Source organism: Symphalangus syndactylus, chromosome 5 (genome assembly GCF_028878055.3).
Source record: "Symphalangus syndactylus isolate Jambi chromosome 5, NHGRI_mSymSyn1-v2.1_pri, whole genome shotgun sequence".
Classification (NCBI taxonomy): Eukaryota; Metazoa; Chordata; class Mammalia; order Primates; family Hylobatidae; genus Symphalangus; species Symphalangus syndactylus.
Genome location: NC_072427.2, coordinates 80,825,426 through 80,845,847, shown reverse-complemented (window position 1 = coordinate 80,845,847; position 20,422 = coordinate 80,825,426). Strand labels below are relative to the sequence as shown.

At 38.2% G+C, this 20,422-nt stretch overlaps 1 protein-coding gene across 1 annotated transcript in view; it reads left to right on the top strand.

Moving 5' to 3' along the window:
- The first annotated feature begins 12,850 nt into the window (after positions 1–12,850).
- Positions 12,851–20,422, top strand: part of FGD4 (FYVE, RhoGEF and PH domain containing 4) — a 261,542-nt gene continuing 253,970 nt past the window's right edge. The window contains exon 1 of the mRNA XM_055280153.2: positions 12,851–12,870. Within this exon, the coding sequence (XP_055136128.2) occupies positions 12,864–12,870 (7 nt within the window). The 5' untranslated portion in view covers positions 12,851–12,863. The remainder of the gene's footprint in view (positions 12,871–20,422) is intronic.

The window sequence follows — 20,422 nt, the reverse complement described above, 5'->3', positions numbered from 1 at the left end:
TCATATATTCATCTATCCTGTTAGTACTGTACCTTCATACACCCTATTATAAGACTACTGTTCAAGACAGCCCATCAAACTGGTCACTTACAAACTTTGCTTCAGGTCCCTGAAACAAAACAAAACAAAACAAAAACAAAACTGGTTTCCCTCTTGTCTTGTTTTATGTTCTTGGGAGCTTGACCTTATAACCATGTGGCGGTACTTCCTGTTTGTCTCTGCCATCCAGAGGACAGGAACTTTGGGGTTCATATTACAGCCCTAAAAATTATATTGAGCAGTTAAAAGGCTTTGCAAGCTCAAAATTGGCTGCTCTAGACTTCTTCTGGGAAAAGCGATGGAGACTGCCCAGTGCTGCAGAACAACTTCTGACTTCCTTTCTTGAATTTTCCTTTTTCTGAGTACCTGGGAGGTTACCTTTGGTAAAGTTCAAAAGCTACAAGTATTTGCTGTTTTGCCTGGCTAGAGTCTGATAATGAGATTTTTTTTTTTTTTTTTTAAAGAATGCTATGGTTAAAAGTCAGCTTAATTAAAAGTGGATATTCAAGCTCTCACAGCCTGGGACTCCTTGGGAAAAACAGGAGGCACTACAGACCCTGTTTGGGGAAAAACCTCTGTTTTCTTCATGAAAATCCAGAAATCGAAATCAGATAGATCCCTCTCAAAATCTAAGGCTCTCCTCTGTTTTGCATTGCAATGTCTGACAGTATTGACTTTTAGGGGTATCAGAAATCACTTTGCATTATGAGAGAGCTTTGGTGTGTAATAACTAGGTAGGAAATATACTTTTGGGGATAGCTAATGGCAGTTATGGGGAGATACTTGGCACTTTGCATGTTTGGATTAGAGAATCATGTTCTTGGCCACCTAGAAACTATGAAAATATCCCCATTCTCCACTGAGAGATAAGACTCCCATGGGAGATGGGTTGATTCCCTCTTTTTTAAAATTGAACTTTAAGTTCTGGGATACATGTGCAGGATGTGCAGGTTTGTTACATAAGTAAGCGTATGCCATGCTGGTTTGCTGCACCTATCAACCTATCACCTAGGTATTAAGCCCCACATTCATTAGCTATTTATCCTGATGCCCTCCCCAACAGGCCCCAGTGTGTGTTGTTCCCCTCCCTGTATTCATGTGTTCTTGTTGTTCAGCTCCCACTTATAAGTGAGAACATGTGGTGTTTGGTTTTCTGTTCCTGTGTTAGTTTGCTGAGGATAATGGCTTCCAGCTTCATCCATGTCCCTGCAAAGGACATTATCTCATTTATGATTCTCTCTTTTCTTGGGGGATCCAGGATCTAATATAAAAATGAGACCCTTAATTTTGGGGCTCTGTTTTGCCTTCCTGCTGTGCCTGCTTATTAGGCCCTGGAAACTGCATGCTTTCCCAGTCCTATTCCTCCAAGGGCTCCACCCTAAAGCCAGCAATCCAATTAAGAAACTTGCAAACGGAAAATCTTACAAGTACTGAATTTTCTGTCTGTCTGCATATTTACATGTGTTGTGTGTGTGGTGTTTCTATATAAAAGAGCTCTGATTAATTGGTTTAAAGATAATAGGCAATTAAATCAAATGTTGTCAGAAAAATAAAAACAAATGCCTTTTAGTTCACGTGACTTTAGTAATCTTTAGGAATTAAAGACAGTTTTAAAGATTATTGATAAAATAAAGACATTTGGTCTAAATTAACCTGGTCAGATTTAGGTTTGCCAAGTGCTTTAATATCATAAACTGCTTCTTTAACTTGATAATTGTTCAACTTACCTGCTTTGGAGCCATTAGATTCCAGGTAAGGCATGGAAACGTGGAGTTAGCCATGCCCCCTGGCTATGCTGAAAAAAGACCTTATCTGGACTTCTGTTTAGTGTCTTAGGCTCCACACCTGATAGATAATTAAAATCCTTACTTAACCAGATTTTTCACCAAAAATAAAAGTTGCTCACTTAGATTGTAATGTTTATTTGAGTCTACTGAATAAATAGTTTTACATACAAGGTGTGTAAGGACAGTGACATGTGTTTTTGGTAAAAAATTATAAGAAGGCATGGGAATATGGATTTTTTTGGCCTAGTTTAGAGGCTTAAAAATTTTTTTCAAGCTAGATAGAAAAAAGCTGAAGGTTTAAACAAGTTGTGGAAGGTTTGTGAACAATTAATCTTATAAAAGAAATTCTGTGTGTGAACATATTAGCTAAAATGAAAGGGGGTATTTTTCAGTTTTTTTCGTAAATTGAACATTGGAATAAAAGCACAACAGGGTTTTCTTAGAGCACTGATATGCTCTTTAACAAAAAATCGTAAAGGGTTATAAAAGGTTTATGAGAATCTTACCTTGTGATCTAACTGATTAAGATTGGATAGATTTGTCTATAAGGTTTCATTAAGAATTAGGTTTGGCATCAATACTGCATTAATGCAAAAGTGAAATTTGGCTTTCTCTGTTGAACAAGATTTTCATGTTATATTAGAAAATATTAAAATGTTTTTGTTTGCCTTTTTAAATTTTTTTTTCTATTTTTCATTCAACACATATTTATTGAGTATCTACTATATGCCAGGACTTAGGTACATGGAATCCTAGAAATTTCACAGTCAACAAAATAGACATGGTCCTTACAAGGCTTTCATTTAATATGGGAGATGGACATTCAATGAATAAGTATATAGTTAGACATTTTGTTACAATTTTATTTATCTTTAAGTGCTCAGGAAGCATTTTATTTATTTATTTATTTTATTATTGTTATGCTTTAAGTTTTAGGGTACATGTGCACAATGTGCAGGTTTGTTACATATGTATACATGTGCCATGTTGGTGTGCCGCACCCATTAACTCGTCACTTAGCATTAGCTATATGTCCTAATGCTATCCCTCCCCCCTCCCCCCATCCCACAACAGTCCCCGGAGTGTGATGTTCCCCTTCCTGTGTCCATGTGTTCTCATTGTTCAATTCCCACCTATGAGCGAGAACATGCGGTGTTTGTTTTTTTGTCCTCGCGATAGTTTGCTGAGAATGATAGTTTCCAGCTTCATCCATGTCCCTACAAAGGACATGAACTCATCATTTTTTATGGCTGCATAGTATTCCATGGTGTATATGTGCCACATTTTCTTAATCCAGTCTATCGTTATTGGACATTTGTTTGCCTTTTAAATAAATTGTAAGAAAAAGAAGGGAAAGGAAAGAGTCAGATTGTTTGGAAAGCTAAGTTTTCCCTCTGTTAAGGAGTAAAAGATTTATTTGTGTAAATATGTTTTAGGTGTGTGTTCCAAAATTATGGGAAACTCCTATAATTCTGATATGATTTAGTGCATGTTATTAATAGTCATAATTTTTTTTTTTTTTTTTTTTTGAGACGGAGTCTCGCTCTGTCGCCCAGGCTGGAGTGCAGTGGCGCAGTCTCGGCTCACTGCAAGCTCCGCCTCCCGGGTTCACGCCATTCTCCTGCCTCAGCCTCTCCAAGTAGCTGGGACTACAGGCGCCCGCCACCGCGCCCGGCTAATTTTTTGTATTTTTAGTAGAGACGGGGTTTCACCATGGTCTCGATCTCCTGACCTCGTGATCCGCCCTCCTCGGCCTCACAAAGTGCTGGGATTACAAGCGTGAGCCACCGTGCCCAGCCAATAGTCATAATTATTATGTAAAATTGTTGTATGCCACAGAAATAACAAAAATTTTCTTGTCAATTGGCTGTCCTAAGACTTTTTGTCATCCACGGACAATTGTTGTCTTATTTTGATCCTCTTCAAAAGATGGTTTTTAATCAGCTATAAGACTTTGACAGGTGCTCTTGAATGCAGGTTTCTGATAACTTTGGAGATTGTGACATTATAATAGAGGAAAAACTTTCAGAACTCTCATGGAGGGCTGAACTGTTCATGTATGTCAAGCAGAACAGGAGTTAATTGCATGGACTGAACTAATAGAAGCCTAAAGTAATCTTTTTTGGCTTTTGGCTTAACACATTGCTGATCCTTTGTTTTGTTTCTCAGAGCCAAGAAACTTTTCTTTTGAGCTATTTACAGCTTTTAACAATTGAGTAAAGTATTGATATGGTTTGGCTGTGTCCTCACCCAAATCTCATCTTGAATTGTGGCTCCCATAATCCCCATGTGTCATGGGAGGGACCCATTGGGAGGCAATTGAATCATGGGGGTGGGTTTTTCCCGTGTTGTTCTCGTGATAGTGAGTAAGTCTCATGAGACCTGATGGTTTTATAAAGGGCAGTTCCCCTGCACACCCTCTCTTGCCTGCCACCATGTAAGACATGCCTTTGCTCCTCCTTCACCTTCTACCATGATAGTGAGGCCTCCCCAGCCATGTGGGAAGGGAACTGTAAGTCCATTAAACCTCTTTTTCTTTATAAATTACTCAATTTCAGGTATTTCTTCATAGCAGTATGAAAATGGACTAATACAAGTATACTCCTGTGAACAAAATTTGGAGCATATTTGTTTCTCGCTACCTGATTTCTCCAGAATTTGGAAACCATTTGGGTGTATTCTTAACTTATGATAATATAGTCATTTGCATAAGTGCAATAAGAATCTGTTTTCTTTTGTAACAGGACACAATTGGAGAAACTGATTATTTTACTAAGGCTTTGACTGGAATGGCATGCTTAACTTGTAGAGCCAGTAAAAGCACCTTGGGAAAACTGGCCTCATAGCTTGTCTATGAAGTCCCTGTGCAGGGTTCTTGACCTGTGGTATATAAAGAATGTAATTTTCTGACAGACCCAGGAGCCCCAAGTTATCTTAGGACCTCAAGAGGAGCCAACTCACATAGGTATTTGACAGTAAAATCCCATGTCTGGGCTTGGCTTTAAAAAAGGTCTTATTTGAGATTCCTTCTATGGAACAAAATTGCATTAAAACTAATGTAAAAAGCCTATGTGAAAAATAATCATTCTTGCTGCACTTTATATAAATAATCAGGCCAAGCATAATAAAGCAAGTCGGTCTTACTATGATTTGTCTTTAGTAAAAATGGGAGACTGGAAAGAGAAAAATTGTGTTTCTAAAACTATTGTGCACCCTATTAGATTCTAGTCTCATCAGTTATTTTTCAGGGTTTTTTTGTTGTTGTTGTTGCAATTCGGACTTACCCTGATTATTCCTGTAAACCAACTAGTGATCTCTGGCTGCAGCTCAGAAGAAACAAGAGAGATGGGTAATGTAAAAATCCAGATCAGTATTCTACATCTGGATACATATGGGAATCAGTTAGCAATCCCATATCAGCTCGGTTCCAACAGTGGTCTGGTTCATGGAAAGCCTTCTTATTTAGTTTACTGGGGATAATTTTCCTTATTTTGCTTTACTGTTGTGAAATTTATTACTACTGTACTCTTTGTATAGGAATGCAGGATAAGCTTACCGAATGTTTTCTTGAATTAAATACTTATTCATCTTTCAGATATCACATTTTGTTGGAACTCAGTTATGAGTGGCCCTCGCCATACCTACACTTTCTGACTGAGCTCCTCTCTACCCTGAATACAAGAGACCCTAATAGGCAGGAATATCATCACCCATCTTCAGCCTGAAGATGTTACAGAAGACGGATATTTGTCCGTTTACAGCCCTTAAGATTAAGGGTTCCCCTGTAAAAGGGAGGGGGGAAATATGTCAGAGATGTTTGAACCAGAGCAACTTCATCCTAAATAGGGGCTTGGTAAAGTGAGGCTGAGACCTATGGACTGCATTCCCAGGAGGTTAGGCATTCTTAGTTACAGGATGAAATAGGAGTTTGGCACAAGATGGGTCATAAAGACCTTGCTGATAAAAGGATATGGTACAGAAGCTGGCCAAAACTCACCAAAATCAAGATGTGAGGAAAGTGGCCTCTGGTAGTCCTCACTCCTCATTATACACTAACTATAATGCATTAGCATGCTAAAAGACACTTTCACCAGCACCATGATGACTTACAAATTATACACTAATTATAATGCATTAGCATATGCTAAAAGACACTTTCACCAGCACCATGATGACTTACAAATGCCATGGCAATATCAGCAAGTTACCCTATATGGTCTTAAAAGGGGATGAACCCTCAGTTCTGGGAATTGCCCACCCCTTTCCCAGGAAACTCATGAATAATCCACCCCTTGTTTAGCATATAATAAAAAAAACTATAAGTATAATCAGTTGAGCAGCCCATGCCACTGCTCTGCCTGTGGAATAGCCATTCTTTTATTCCTTTACTTTCCTAATAAACTTGTTTTCACTTTATGGACTCGCCCTGAATTCTGTCTTGTGCAAGGTCCAAGAACCTTCTCTTGCGGTCTGGATCAGGACCCCTTTCTGGTAACAGATGGGGATGGAGTCGTGGGTGGAGAAGGGGCACAAAAGCCCTAAGAAGGAATTGAAATGATCTCTCCTGTTAAGGTTCTGAAGCAAGGGCAAGTCAAGAAAGGAACTTTCAAAAAATCCTTTACTAAAGCTTTGGGAATATTAATGAGGAAGCAATTCATAGAGTATGGTGAAAAGAGAAGAATCTGGCTTACAAAACATAGCCCTGGACTACAGGACACTTTGGGACTCAGCCCTAGGGTTATCTGTGTGGGACCCTAGAGGAACAAATGAGACCTAAAGAATCTCCTACTGGCCGGGTGCGGTGGCTCACACTTGTAATCCCAGCACTTTGGGAGGCCGAGGCGGGCGGATCACGAGGTCAGGAGATCGAGACCACGGTGAAACCCCGTCTCTACTAAAAATACAAAAAATTAGCCGGGCGTGGTGGCGGGCGCCTGTAGTCCCAGCTACTCGGAGAGGCTGAGGCAGGAGAATGGCATGAACCCGGGAGGCGGAGCTTGCAGTGAGCCGAGATTGCGCCACTGCACTCCAGCCTGGGCGACAGAGCGAGACTCTGTCTCAAAAAAAAAAAAAAAAAAAAGAATCTCCTACTGAATTTGTCAAGTTATTTCTCCCACCTCTATAAACCTCCATCTTGGTTTCTTTATACTTCAGGTTTGAGCATCAGCTCCATAGTCATCCACTTAGAGGGCTTTTTGCTTACATGAAGCAAACTTCTGAAACAGTTTTGGTGTAGAATGCCAAGAAAGTCCATGAGAAGAAAAAAAATATGGTTGGTAACATCATCAGGAGAGATTTTTTTGGAGGATTTTACTAGATGATGTTTGAGCTGAATTCTTCAGGTTAAATATGCATTTGATGTTTGGAGACAGGGAAACAGCAATCCAATTGGACAGATCATGGTGGACAGAAACTGTAGTAATGGTTTCAACGGGAGATAACCTGGTGGCAGGTTGCCAAGGATTTCATTAGAAACTTATATTGCTTTTACAGTGGTTGCTGTGTTGCATCATGCAGAATCCCCCTTCAGGACAAAGGCATAAATTCCTTCATTTGGCAAGAGTCTTGGCTGGTGACAGCTCATCATTGAGTTCCTTCCCAGGCTTTGCCTAGCTGAAAGTTATATCTCCTCCCCTGTGGTCACCTATATCCAATGACTGGTTGATGCAGAGACACAGGAGTCCATACCTTTTGTTTCAACCAGGACAACTATAAAGGGCCATCTAAACAGCTCCCCATGCCATCAGCTGAGGTTTTTGTTCTGATGGCACTGCAGTTCAGCATCTCCCCCTGGACAAGTATGTTTTCTTCACTTGGTCATGTGTGTTCTGGACAGCACTCCCAGATAAACTTTCTGAATAAAAATCTTTGTCTCAGAATCTTTTCTGGGGAATGCACCTAAGACAATGCCAGACATAATTTGAGATACAATAGGCTATTTTAACAGAAATAACATAGAGTTTGGAAAGCATAAAAGTACATATGACTCAGTCATTAGAAGTACTGACTTGTCTCTATGGTAACGAAGTGGAATTTCAAGATTAGTACTGATTTACTAAACCAATTTAGATTCCACTGACAAATAACTGGAAAGGAGAGAAATTGTACCAGGGCTGTGACTCTTCTGCTCTCAGGCTTTGCCAAACCCATCAATCAGTTTTGGTCACTAAGTGTATAGTCTATCTATGCTTAAGACTATATCAGGAAATTATGCTGTGGAAAAAAAACAGAAAACAAACAACAGAAAAAAAGCCTCAAGGGCTTGAAAAGTAATAATGGCTTATTTTTTTTGTTGATGCTCCATGTTCATTTCAGGTCAGAAGAGAGAGAAGGTGTTTCTGCTCATAGTCACTATGGGAGCTGGTCAATGGAGCAGCTACTACCTAGAATCTTGCAAATCATTGCAAGAGAGAACAAAAAGTTTGAGAGGGTTTAGATCTATGACTTAAATGTTACACCCAAAGAGATACACATCATTTATACTCAGAATTTGCTACAACTATTCATCACAAGGGGCTCAGAAAATGCAATTTCAAAATGTGCCTGGTGGAGCAGGAGTTAGGAGAATTGGAATATTTGGCAGGTTACACTAGTAAAGACTTGGGGAAATCTTGGAACCTATATAATAAAATAAAAAAAGAAATCCATTTAAACTGGTTGTTGAATTCCTAATTTTCAATTAAGTAAAAAGTAGATTAGTAATAAGTAATCACTGATCCTTTAGTATCTTTAAAATTGTATTTGCAATTTTTGGAGTTTATTTTGTAAACATGTGTTAGGTGCCTTCTGTTTACAAAGTACTCTGACAGTTATTCTTAAGGCACAACTATGAAGAATCCCTGGACTATTTCCTTAAAGGTGTTTATATCTATTTAGAGATAAAGGCATTCAAAATATGTAGGGCAGAGAACAGAGGAGGGTAGTATGAGCAACATTTAGGGAATGTAAGAGAGAGAGTTGTTAAGTTCCAAGTTTCCATGCTTGAAGCTTGCAGAGGACCAAGTTTTGTCTTCTGCAAATATACCCGAAAATACTCTTTTGATCTGAGCTGTACAGAAGGGGTAGATAAGGAAAAACAAATATTACATTATTGCTTTTAAATCCATTTTTTATTTCCATTTTCCCTTTCCCATTCCAGACCCTTCTGTTTACTTTTTTGTGGTTAGAATAAATGATTATAAACTGAGAGCCAATATTGTTACTCCTTGAGATAAGGAACCGTTATTTTTTGGTATTCTGTATACTCCATTCCGTGTTAATGAGGATTTATCATGATAATTATAATAAATTGTACCTCTATTTAATGCATCTTGCAGCTGATAAAGCGAGTTTCCATATGCTGTTACTGCTGTTTCCAAAACATGCTAGTGCAATAGGTTCAGAATGTTTTAATAAAATTATTCCCATATCATAGAGAAATTAAGGCTGAGAAAATTAAAATAATTTAATTATTGTAACAACTATTTATAGCTGTGAACAAACCATCCTAAAACAATGACTTAAAACAATAACTATTTTTTTTTCTCACCTGAGGATTGCCTGGGCTTAGCTAGTCAAGCCTTGTTTGGAGTCTCTTCTGCAGTTTTGGTCATTGATGGCTGGGGCTGAGGGCACCTCAAAGGCTTTATTCACATGTTTGGTGCCTGCTCTGAAACAACTCAAACATCTGGGATCTAGAATAGCTGGGGATCCTCAGACATAACACTTTCTGTTTTCTATCCATGGTCTCTCTGCAGAGCAACTTCAGGGTAGCTGGGCTTTGTGCATGGGAACAAAAGGCTCCCAGAATGAATGTCCCAAGAGGGACCAGCAGAAATCTCATGTCCTTTGCTCCCTAGCTTCATAAGTTACACATCACACAGCCCCCTTTCCCACCGTATTCCTCTGTTTGTTGAAACAGTAGCAAAGATCCACCTGGTTTCACAAGTAGGGAATTGAGATTTCAACTTTTCTGGGAAGAGTGTCAAAAATTTTGCCAAACTGTCAAACAACCACAAGTATATTTACATGGTAAATAATAAAATAGAAATAATCTCTGTGCCTCAAGTTGGGTTCCCCAGAGAGCAGGTGCCAGGATAGTGTGTAGTGAGTGGGAATTTATAAAAGAGTGCCCTTGGCACTAACACTTGTGAATGGGAGGCCAGCAGCAGGACTGAGCAGAAGCTAAGTTGTGATACAGGCCTAATGACTGCCAGCCCCACTAGGCTAGATTCTGCAGTTTCCTGCAGAATGGCCCCAAGTTGGGCTTAGATGCCCCAGCATAAATATTCCCACATAGACCAATAGATCAGTAATTGAATGTGGGCCACCCTGGAAAGGACCCTGACCTTGAGAAAAGTGGCTCTCTGTGGCAGAATCAGTCTCTGAAGGTGCTGACAGCTGAAGATTGTCTGCCAATAGGACTCCCAGCAGTTGAAGCAACAAGTTCTTCATTGAAGGAGAATAATCACACTTTGGCTCCACACCCAGTAACCTCTCATTATACCACACGGTCTCCCCTAAGAAAACATCACTTATCTGTAGATATTGACTAAATATTAATTGTGAAATAAATTGTACAGTGAAAATTACATGGGGAAAGTTTATTGGGATGCATTTCTTATATCCCAATATTGGGCACATCTGTAGGAGTACACAAGAGATGGGTTATATAAACTATGAATCAGTCCAGGCAGCCAATGGATGCCAGCCTTTATTTTTACTCCAGGCTGCACTACCAATGCTCCTACCTCTAATTCAGTGCTTGTTGCAGTACAGACACATGACTATCCCTCAAGCTCCTGAATGCCACTGCCCAGTCAACATTTCCACTAATATCTTGTCAGCATCTCAAAATTTACTTGTCCCAAACTGAACACTTGATTTTGGAACTCTTATGAAACTCTTATTCTTCTACATTAAATGACATAACCATTCACCAAACCCTAGAAGTCATCCTTGATTCCTTTCTTTCACATCCTGGGGGTGAATATCTAAAATTACTTTATTTCCTCATGTACTTATATTTCCTCTCCTCCTAAATTTTAGCTCCATGAGAGTAGAAAATTTATTTGCTTACCTAGTGTTGTCCAACACCTAGAAAAGTTTAGGACCATGGTTTGCAAAGAATAGGTACTTAGTAGACATATAATGAATGAATCTTTGTGGAAATTAACTAATCGTTATTAAGCAATTCAGGATTCCACAGGCACTAACCCCAACTGTTCTATAGAGATTCTGCTCCAAGAAGCTACATCTCTGTGTCTTTGGCATTAGTTCGATTTCTACCAGCAATATTTACTAAATACGAGCTCTTTGAGATGTTCTTTTGTCACGACCATTTTTGCTAGTCTGATGAGGCTTTCCCAGCTGCTGGACTCCAAACCTACTTAAAGGTTTTGGCTTTACAATGGCACCATTTCCAGTGGCCTAAGATGGCATGAACCAGCAATACTGCTGCCAAGATGCAAGCACCCCTGCACTTGTAAAGGATATGTTCAGTTGTAAAAATAATTATTCTACAGTAGACTTATTTGGGTCTCGAAACATGACTTATCTAGTGAAACAGACCCTGGAATTGACACAAAGTCCCTTTATCCTCCCTGGTCTTATACACAATCATAGCTGGGGGCTAGGATGGATACACATAAAACTTTAATGTTGAAAGAGGCCAGTTTCTGTTCATACCAATTCCTTCATCCCTAAATAAAATTCTCTTGAAGAAGTCCTGTTGTCCCTTTCTATAATCTGACTCTAGTTTATCAGATTATGTTTATACGTCTTAACTCTAAATATAAATATAAATAGAGTTGGCTTGAACAGGTACAGACTGAACTAAACTGCATGCAGTTATCTGGTTCAGAATAGACTGCTTCAGGACCGACTTATTTCTGAATAAGAGATTATTCAATTATAAAAATAATTTTGTTTTGATGTACATGAGTTTTAAGAATTCTAAAATTTTAAGAGCATGTTATTTCTATTTTTGTACTAAAAAAGTACTTGAATTCTCACTCAGGAGTATTAGATACTAGGTGAGAATATTGCCATATAGTTTTCAGTTCTCTTCATTTCCAGTCACATGCTAACGTTGTATTTCTTTGCCCTACTGTGGTTGGGTCAGTCCATGTGACCAATCAGTTTGTTAGTAAAAGTGGCATGTGTCACTTCGAAGTGGAACATTTAATTGCTGATGTGAAATGGTGCGTTCTCCATCCCTCTGACGCAATAACTAGCAATGTTTGAGATGGTGCCTTCTGCATCAGCCTGGGTTGCTGAGAGTCTGCGATATGTGGTTTCTCCCTGCTGATACATGGTGGAAAAACACAAATGAGAAATAAACCTTGTTTGTGTTAAGCCCCCTAAGACTTTGGATACGTGTTACTGAAACATAAACTGCAATTTTTTAGTTGTGTAAACTGGAACAGGTCATTTTACCTTTTTGAACCTCAGTTTCCTAATTTTAAACTGGCAATAAATATTTAGGTCATTGGGTTTCTCTGAGATTTTAAGAAGACTATATGTGAAAGGTGTTATAAAAATTCTAAAATTGGCCGGGCGCGGTGGCTCAAGCCTGTAATCCCAGCACTTTGGGAGGCCGAGGCGAGTGGATCACAAGGTCAGGAGATCGAGACCATCCTGGCTAACACAGTGAAACCCCGTCTCTACTAAAAATACAAAAAAAAAAAAATTAGCCGGGCGTGTTGGCGGGCGCCTGTAGTCCCAGCTACTCGGGAGGCTGAGGCAGGAGAATGGCATGAACCCGGGAGGCGGAGCTTACAGTGAGCTGAGATCGTGCCACCGCACTCCAGCCTGGGCAACAGAGCAAGACTTTGTCTCAAAAAAAAAAAAAAAAAAAAAAATTCTAAAATTATTTACAGAGGCTAGCATGTATATCACTATGCACAATTCATTTTTTAATTTTTAGATTCACATAGTTTTCTCTCATGACATTAATTTCAATTTTTTTCAGCCTTTTGGACAAGTATGTCTATGCATGGAAAAAATAGGAATAGTAGACTCACCTCAAATAAGTTCCCAGGGATGCTTCAAATCTCCATGAGAGGTATCTATTCTTTGCACATGACTAAATATTTATTTGATTGTTTCCTACCTCCCTCTTTTTGTCATTTCCTCCCTCCCTTCTTTCTTTTATTCCTTCCATCCTCCTCTCTCCCTCCAACTCCATCTTCAACAAATATTCACCTAGTCTGCCAAGAACTGGACAGAGCCTCTGATCTCAGGGTACAGACACATACCTGGAAAAGTACAAAATAATTGCTTCAGGTTTATGACAAATATAGGTTCAAACTACAGTCGGTCAAAAAGACGGAAGTGCTCAATTTTTAGTAGATAATTTTAAAAGTCTTAGTTCAGAAAGAGACACTAATTGTGTGTGTAGAGATGGTCAAGGTTTTTTCTTAGGGTGACAGTGGAGTAGTGTGGAGATCAAAAGAGAACACTGGACACCAGGCCACTGGAGCAGTGTAGACAAAACAGAGATTTGGGGCCTGACTCATGGCACAGTGGAATTTGTGAAATCAGTCTAAGTTGGACGCCCAAAGATTCATCTTGGTATTCAAATATAAAGGGTATTTAGTTTCAGATATACTCAATAATTCATAAAGGAGAGAACACATCCTTTGACTTCTCTTTTAGCTACTTTCTAATTATAAGAGTTTTACAATTCATAGTGGGAATTAATAAAATATAGAAAAGTATATTTAGAAAAAACTTCTAGAGAAAGGCAGTGATAACAATCTAGCGTATTTACTCCTAATTGAAACATATGCTTGTGTATAATATATATTCCTAATATTTATACACAATTTAAAATAATGTTATATTTCTATACTTTGTCATTTTTTTCTAATTTGTAACGCATATGTGAATCTAATTGCTGAAGACCAAGGTGTGGTTGAGTTTGTGATATAAATGCTTCCACTGAGCTGATTCTCTGTTCCAGAACATGACAATTTTTGCGTGTTTATGCCCAGTACGATGCCAATTCCTGGCATAGAATTATGGTCAATATAACTTAAGTTTCTGATTGACCTGATAGATTCCTTTTCTTTAAAAGGGGAGAGAAACACAAAATTATTCCTACACAATTCACATTTTAAAATATAAATTAGAGTGTATATATGTGTGTGCATATATGTATGTATATGGTACAATAGAATGCCCATAAAATATAAAAATACATATTTCCTGTTATAATGAAGCACAAACTATGTTTTCACTTATTTGGACAGAATAATTTAACTATGCTTCACTAAACATTGATTACTGGAAGACAATGTTATCATGTGTTATGACATCTAATCTTAAAAACAGCTCTACTATTTTCTCCTATTTATGGGGAAACTTATGCCCAGATAAATTAATTAACCTGCCCAAGGGCACACATCTAATAAAAACTCAAACTGAATTTAAACCCAAAAGAACTGTAGTAATTATTATGGCATCAAATAAATACTGTAATTAATTTATTTATTGATTCTCCTCTTAATGGACACAATTGGAAAAATACACAATTATATTTTAATAGTAGCTATCTCTGTTTGGTAGGAATTTATGGTGGATTTTTATTTTATTCTTTACTATTATAATCAGAAAAAAATATGATAGTGGTTCTGCCACTTATTAGAAGCATGGCCTTGGGCAAGTAACTTAACCTCTTTATATTTTGTTTTTCACTTTTATTTCATTTGGGAATTGAGAGTATTGAGCAACTTTTTGAGAGTCCATTCCTACTTTGAACTTCTGTGGCTGTAAGTCTCGACAGGCAAAACATAGTATTTCCCTGGAGAGAATATTGCATGCAGAAGACCTACATAATGTTGAGACTAAAGTTCATGTTTATATAACATTATTTCTAGGAATACATTACAAAATCCAATTTTGTCTAGCAAATACTGACAAAGTCTCAGAGGAAAAACTAGAGAAACTAAAAGGAATCATTTTGGATAAATTGCATAGTACAAAGAACATTTTGCTAAGAAGCAAGAGTAGGTTGCATTCTGTTGTGCTGCTTTCTGGCTGTGTTGAGAAGATACATTTCCTCCCTGATTCCTAGTTACCTCCCTTGTAAATAAATGAAGCATCTGGGAATTGGAGAGATTATTGTCTTGCTAACATATCATGAGAACTTGAGGCTATATGGAAGATTGGAATCAGGGCAGTAGGCACCAGTGGGCTTATCATTTTTGGTAGGATTGGGAAAGGAGGACAAAAATTGCTGAGTTGTAGGGAATATTTATCTTCAAGTTTAATAGATATTACCAATGTACAGTTCACTATGTATGAAGGTTACATATTTTTCTTTCTAAAAGAGGTTATGTACTTTCTCGTGATAATATAATGACACCTATAACCTACTGTGATTCTTTTTCCCTCTGGATTCAGACCTCAGTACAGTACTCAACCATGGTAACTGCTAGACTCTCTCCTCATTAACATTATGGGTCATGATTATACAGTAATGAAGAAATCATATCATTTCTTTCTGCATGGTTTGCAGCAAAGAAGGTATTTGTTTTGTGGAAAGTAGAAATCAGGAATGTTAGACTGGGCACCTCTCTCTGTTGCCCTATCAGGGGAATGTTTGATTAGGTAAAGACTGACTATATCCTAGTAAGTCCTCTGTAAATAGGCATACAGATCTCACAGGGCAAGGCTCTTGATATTTTGTAGCCTGGGAATCAAGAGTTAAACGTTTTTACCCCTCCACCCTTGAATTCTCCTGGAAAGCCTATACATCGAGAAGCTCATCTTGTCTTTGGAGCAAGACATCTTTGGTTTTTGATGTGTTACAGCTATTCATACATAGTGAACTGTACATTGGTAATATCTATTAAACTTGAAGATAAATATTCCCTACAACTCAGCAGTTCCTTTTCTAGCGAAGAAACTCTTCTATGTACACAAAAGGATACTATGTTCAAGGCTGTTTATGGCAGCATTATTTGAAAAAGAGAATAATTGAAAATATTTGAAGTGCCCATCAACAGAATAAATAAATTGTGTTAATATAGTCATAAATATAATGCTGTAAAAATCGTGCAGTAAAAATAAACTAGAGCAACACATATATTAGTAGGAATGAAGCATACATTTATAATGTTGAATAAAGCAAAGCAATTTGAAAATAATACCTGTATTAAGATAGCATTTAAATAGTTAAAAATTCTGCAAAATCATACTATATATTGTTTACACATGAATAAAAACATAGAAATATTAGAAAACTTAACCGTAAATGATAAATTTGGAATTAGTGAGAACAGATTACCACTGAGTGGGAGCAAAGACAATGGAAATAAAGGATTTTATAGAGAACTGTAACTGTAACTACAGCAAGTGCGGAATAATATGACAATATGATAAACATAGGGGCTAAGTGCATAATTTTCCTTATAGTACCGTATATAGTGATCTGAGTTTTTTGAACTACTTTATAATTTTAAAACATTGATTTGAAAAACTTTAATGTTGTATATAGCATATTCAAGCTTGAGTGTTTTTTTAAATATATATAAAAATTGCCATGAGTAAAAGATAAAATACCAATCAAATGTTGGAAACACTGAAGCACAACCTCATGGTTCTATAGAAGCACATGAATCTGTAGTAGGTTAGTTAGAGAAGTTATGTGTTACATTATTACAGGGGATTATATTCCCTCATTGAATGAATTGAATGAAAATTGTATCCATTTTTATGTGACTCAAATCCAAATTCTGAGTTTTACTGCATATACAACACAGGTATATTCAATTTGCTCTAATTTATCCATTTCTAAAATGGACATTTGGTTTAGGCAGATTATTATTTAAAGGCTCTTTGAAAAGAAAAGGTGGCTTCTAAAACTGTAAATAAAATCAGCACATTTGTTTGGCTGCTAAACACTACATAAGTTTTACTTCAGCAAGTAAAACTCATGGGAATGCATTCTCACCATGTCTGTCTAAGACACATTGAGGCTGTGAAGTTCAAAGGTGTTACGTTCCTATGGATTTCTACCACAGTAAAAATCCCTGAAGCATGAGAAGTGTGTAGCTATGCTGTTTTCTTCCCAGCATGTGATGCAGAATTTATACACTTGATTTTTCTCCCATAAAATAAAATCTATTGCCAAAAATAATGGCCCTGCACAAATTATATATTGAGTATGATCAGATACCTCCTTTTAAAATTCCCACTTTTCATATGACACAAAAATATAAATTGAGAAACTGAGGACTTTGAAGAAAAATGGTAGGCCGGGCGCGGTGGCTCACGCCTGTAATCCCAGCACTTTGGGAGGCCGAGGTGGGCGGATCACGAGGTCAGGAGATCGAGACCATCCTGGCTAACACGGTGAAACCCCGTCTCTACTAAAAATACAAAAAATTAGCCGGGCGTGGTGGCGGGCGCCTGTAGTCCCAGCTATGCGGGAGGCTGAGGCAGGAGAATGGCGTGAACCCCGGGGGGCGGAGCCTGCAGTGAGCCGAGATCGCGCCACTGCACTCCAGCCTGGGTGAAAGAGCGAGACTCCGTCTCAAAAAAAAAAAAAAAAAAAGAAAAATGGTTAAATTTGTCTTGGCTTTTAGCATCAGTATTTATTTTCTATATATTTTCTAGAACTTGAATTAATTATAATTTTCAGGAAGTAACGTACCTATTTGATTGCGCATTTGTATTAAAGTGTTTTTCAAAATCTGCTTTCCAAGAGTATTCCAAAATATATATTTCTACAATCTATTATTTTGGTAATGCTAATAGACCTACTATATGTAAGATATGAGGGGCAAAGATACGTAGGGATATATAATTTAGCATATATTTAGTATAGATTATATTCAAAACATTTGCTAAGGACTTTGTAATAAAATTTCCTATTGATTTTATAGCTCTGAAATGTAGATACTCCATTATGCTGATTTTGAAAGCTTCTCCCATCAAGAGGTGGAGTCTGTTCTCCTACCACTTGAATTTGAGCTGCACTCGTGATTAGAGAATGTGAAGGAAGAAGTGAGTCAGTCTCTGTCTCTCTCTCAGTCTCTTTGCTTAGGCCCTAAGAGGTCTTCTACTTGTTTTCTCCTGAAACTCTGTCACTTCCATGTGGAAAAAACTAAGGCCATCTTGTTGGAAACTGATAAATTACGTGGAAATGAGCCCAGCTGTCCTAGCTGAGACCATCCTAGATTAGATCATCTTATTGCCAGCCAACCACCTAGCTTACTCATAGATTTAAGCACAATAAGAAATGCTTATTGTTTTAAGCCACTAAGTTTTGGGGTGATTTGTTACACAGAAATAGCTGACACATTGATCTTTAAGAAAGTGACAATTTAGATTAGAGCAGAATATTGAGTCACCTAGACAACTTTAAAGCCCATGTTCTTTCCATTTACTGCATAGAATACAAATAATGATGTAGAAGAATATACAACAAAGTCATATGGCTGTTCCAGAGAGAGAGGAGTTACTTTGAAGTGACTAAGAAAGCTATCATAATGAAGGTGCCCTTTGGATTGGCCCCTTAATAACTGGAGAAGGAGATTTGCAGTTGAAAATGAGCTTAGGTGCAGAAGGAAGAAGGTAAAAATTATGTTCAAAGAATGGCAAGTGAGCCTATTGTCCAGTTGGTATAACACAGCACTGGGCCCAGAAAGTGGATTTCATTTACCCTGGGATTTCTTTTTTTTTTTTTTTTGAGACGGAGTCTCGCTCTGTCGCCCAGGCTGGAGTGCAGTGGCACAATCTCGGCTCACTGCAAGATCCGCCTCCCGGGTTCACGCCATTCTCCTGCCTCAGCCTCTCCGAGTAGCTGGGACTACAGGCGCCCGCCACCACGCCCAGCTAATTTTTTTTTGTATTTTTAGTAGAGATGGGGTTTCACCGTGGTCTCGATCTCCTGACCTCATGATCCGCCCGCCTCGGCCTCCCAAAGTGCTGGGATTACAAGCGTGAGCCACCGCGCCCGGCCCTACCCTGGGATTTCTTTCATCCAGTTGAAAATTTATATAAAGAGAAAGCTTTCTTAGTTTGCGATCAGAAACAATTATTGGTTGAGCATTTTAATTACTTATAGTTTATTAATGTTCTAGGTTAAATTATATTCCTGTCAACGTAAATTTACAATAGAAAATTGAGAATTTAGAGAAGAAAATATACTTAACCTTTGAATTAAATAATTAAATAAGTGACAGATCACAGATGCTAAAGAGAGAAAACATTAAACATGAAATTCAGCGTAGGAGTGTACTGAGTGGCCCTGGGCAAGATACTTAACCTCTGCGTCTCAATTTTCTGACTTGTAAAATGGAGATGATGAATATTTATTTTCTAGGATTGCTGGGATAATTAGCTATACCATGTGTAGAAATGTCTGGCATGTAGCAGATACTAAACACACAGTAGCGATTTTTACAAAATACGTTTAAAAAGTCCCCTGAGAATCAAAGTGTTAATCCTGGCCTTAAAGATGGACACAATTATGAATAAATTCAGTGATACTCATAAGTGCAACATTTTCATATTTTACTTATATGATTTCTTAGATTGTCATATAGAAACAATGATGTAATTATACAATTATGGAGACTACAGCTACCCCTTCCCTATCTGAATTGGTATCAATACTTTCTCCATAAGATGAAATGCAAAATGACACACATCATGTTCTAACATCAGAAACTACTGAATGAGTGATTTTGTGGTAGAAATAAAGCATAAGATGACTCCCTTTCAGACATAGTTGAAGAATGAAACAGCAATTGCAAAGCGGCTAACAGAGGGTAGGATCATTTCTCCCGCAGAGGATTACCAGCTTCTTTTGTGACCTCATCATTGTCTTAAGAGTCCTTATATCAGGGCAACAACGAGTTCACGTACAGACAAATTTAATGTGATTATTTATTTATTTATTTATTTGTTTTAGATAGAGTTTCACTCTTGTTGCCCAGGCTGGAGTGCAATGGTGCAATCTCAGCACACGGCAACCGCTGCCTCCCGGGTTCAAGCGATTCTCCTGCCTCAGCCTCCCGAGTAGCTGGAATTACAGGCGTGTGCCACCATGCCCAGCTAATTTTGTAGTTTTAGTAGGGACAGGGTTTCTCCATGTGAAAGGTGGGGTGGCTTTCAAGATGGAAGTGATGGCTGGGGAACTTGCCCTGAGCTGGGATACTTGTAATGGTGCCTTTTTGCCTCCTATCTGTGTGATTTTTGGGACACAGCCTCTTTGTTATTAGAGTAGTGAATTTTCAAATGCAGATAAGCAAGTCAATTTAAAATGTATTTTTTTTGGTCAGGTACTGTGGCTCACGGCTGTAATCCCAGCTCTTTGGGAGGCCAAGGTGGGAGGAACACTTGAGCCCAGGGGTTGGAGACCAGTCTGGTCAACATAGGAAAATCTCATCTCCACTAAGAATAAATAAATAAATAAATAGTACTACTACTAATTAGCTGAGTGTGGTGGCATGGGCCTGTAGTTCCAGCTAGTGGTAGGGCTGAGGCAGTAAGATCCCTTGAGCCCAGGAGGTCGAGGCTGCAGTGAGTTGATAGGGCCACTGCACTCCAGCTTGGATCAGGGTGTGACCCGGTATCTAAAAAACAAACAAACAAAAAAGCAT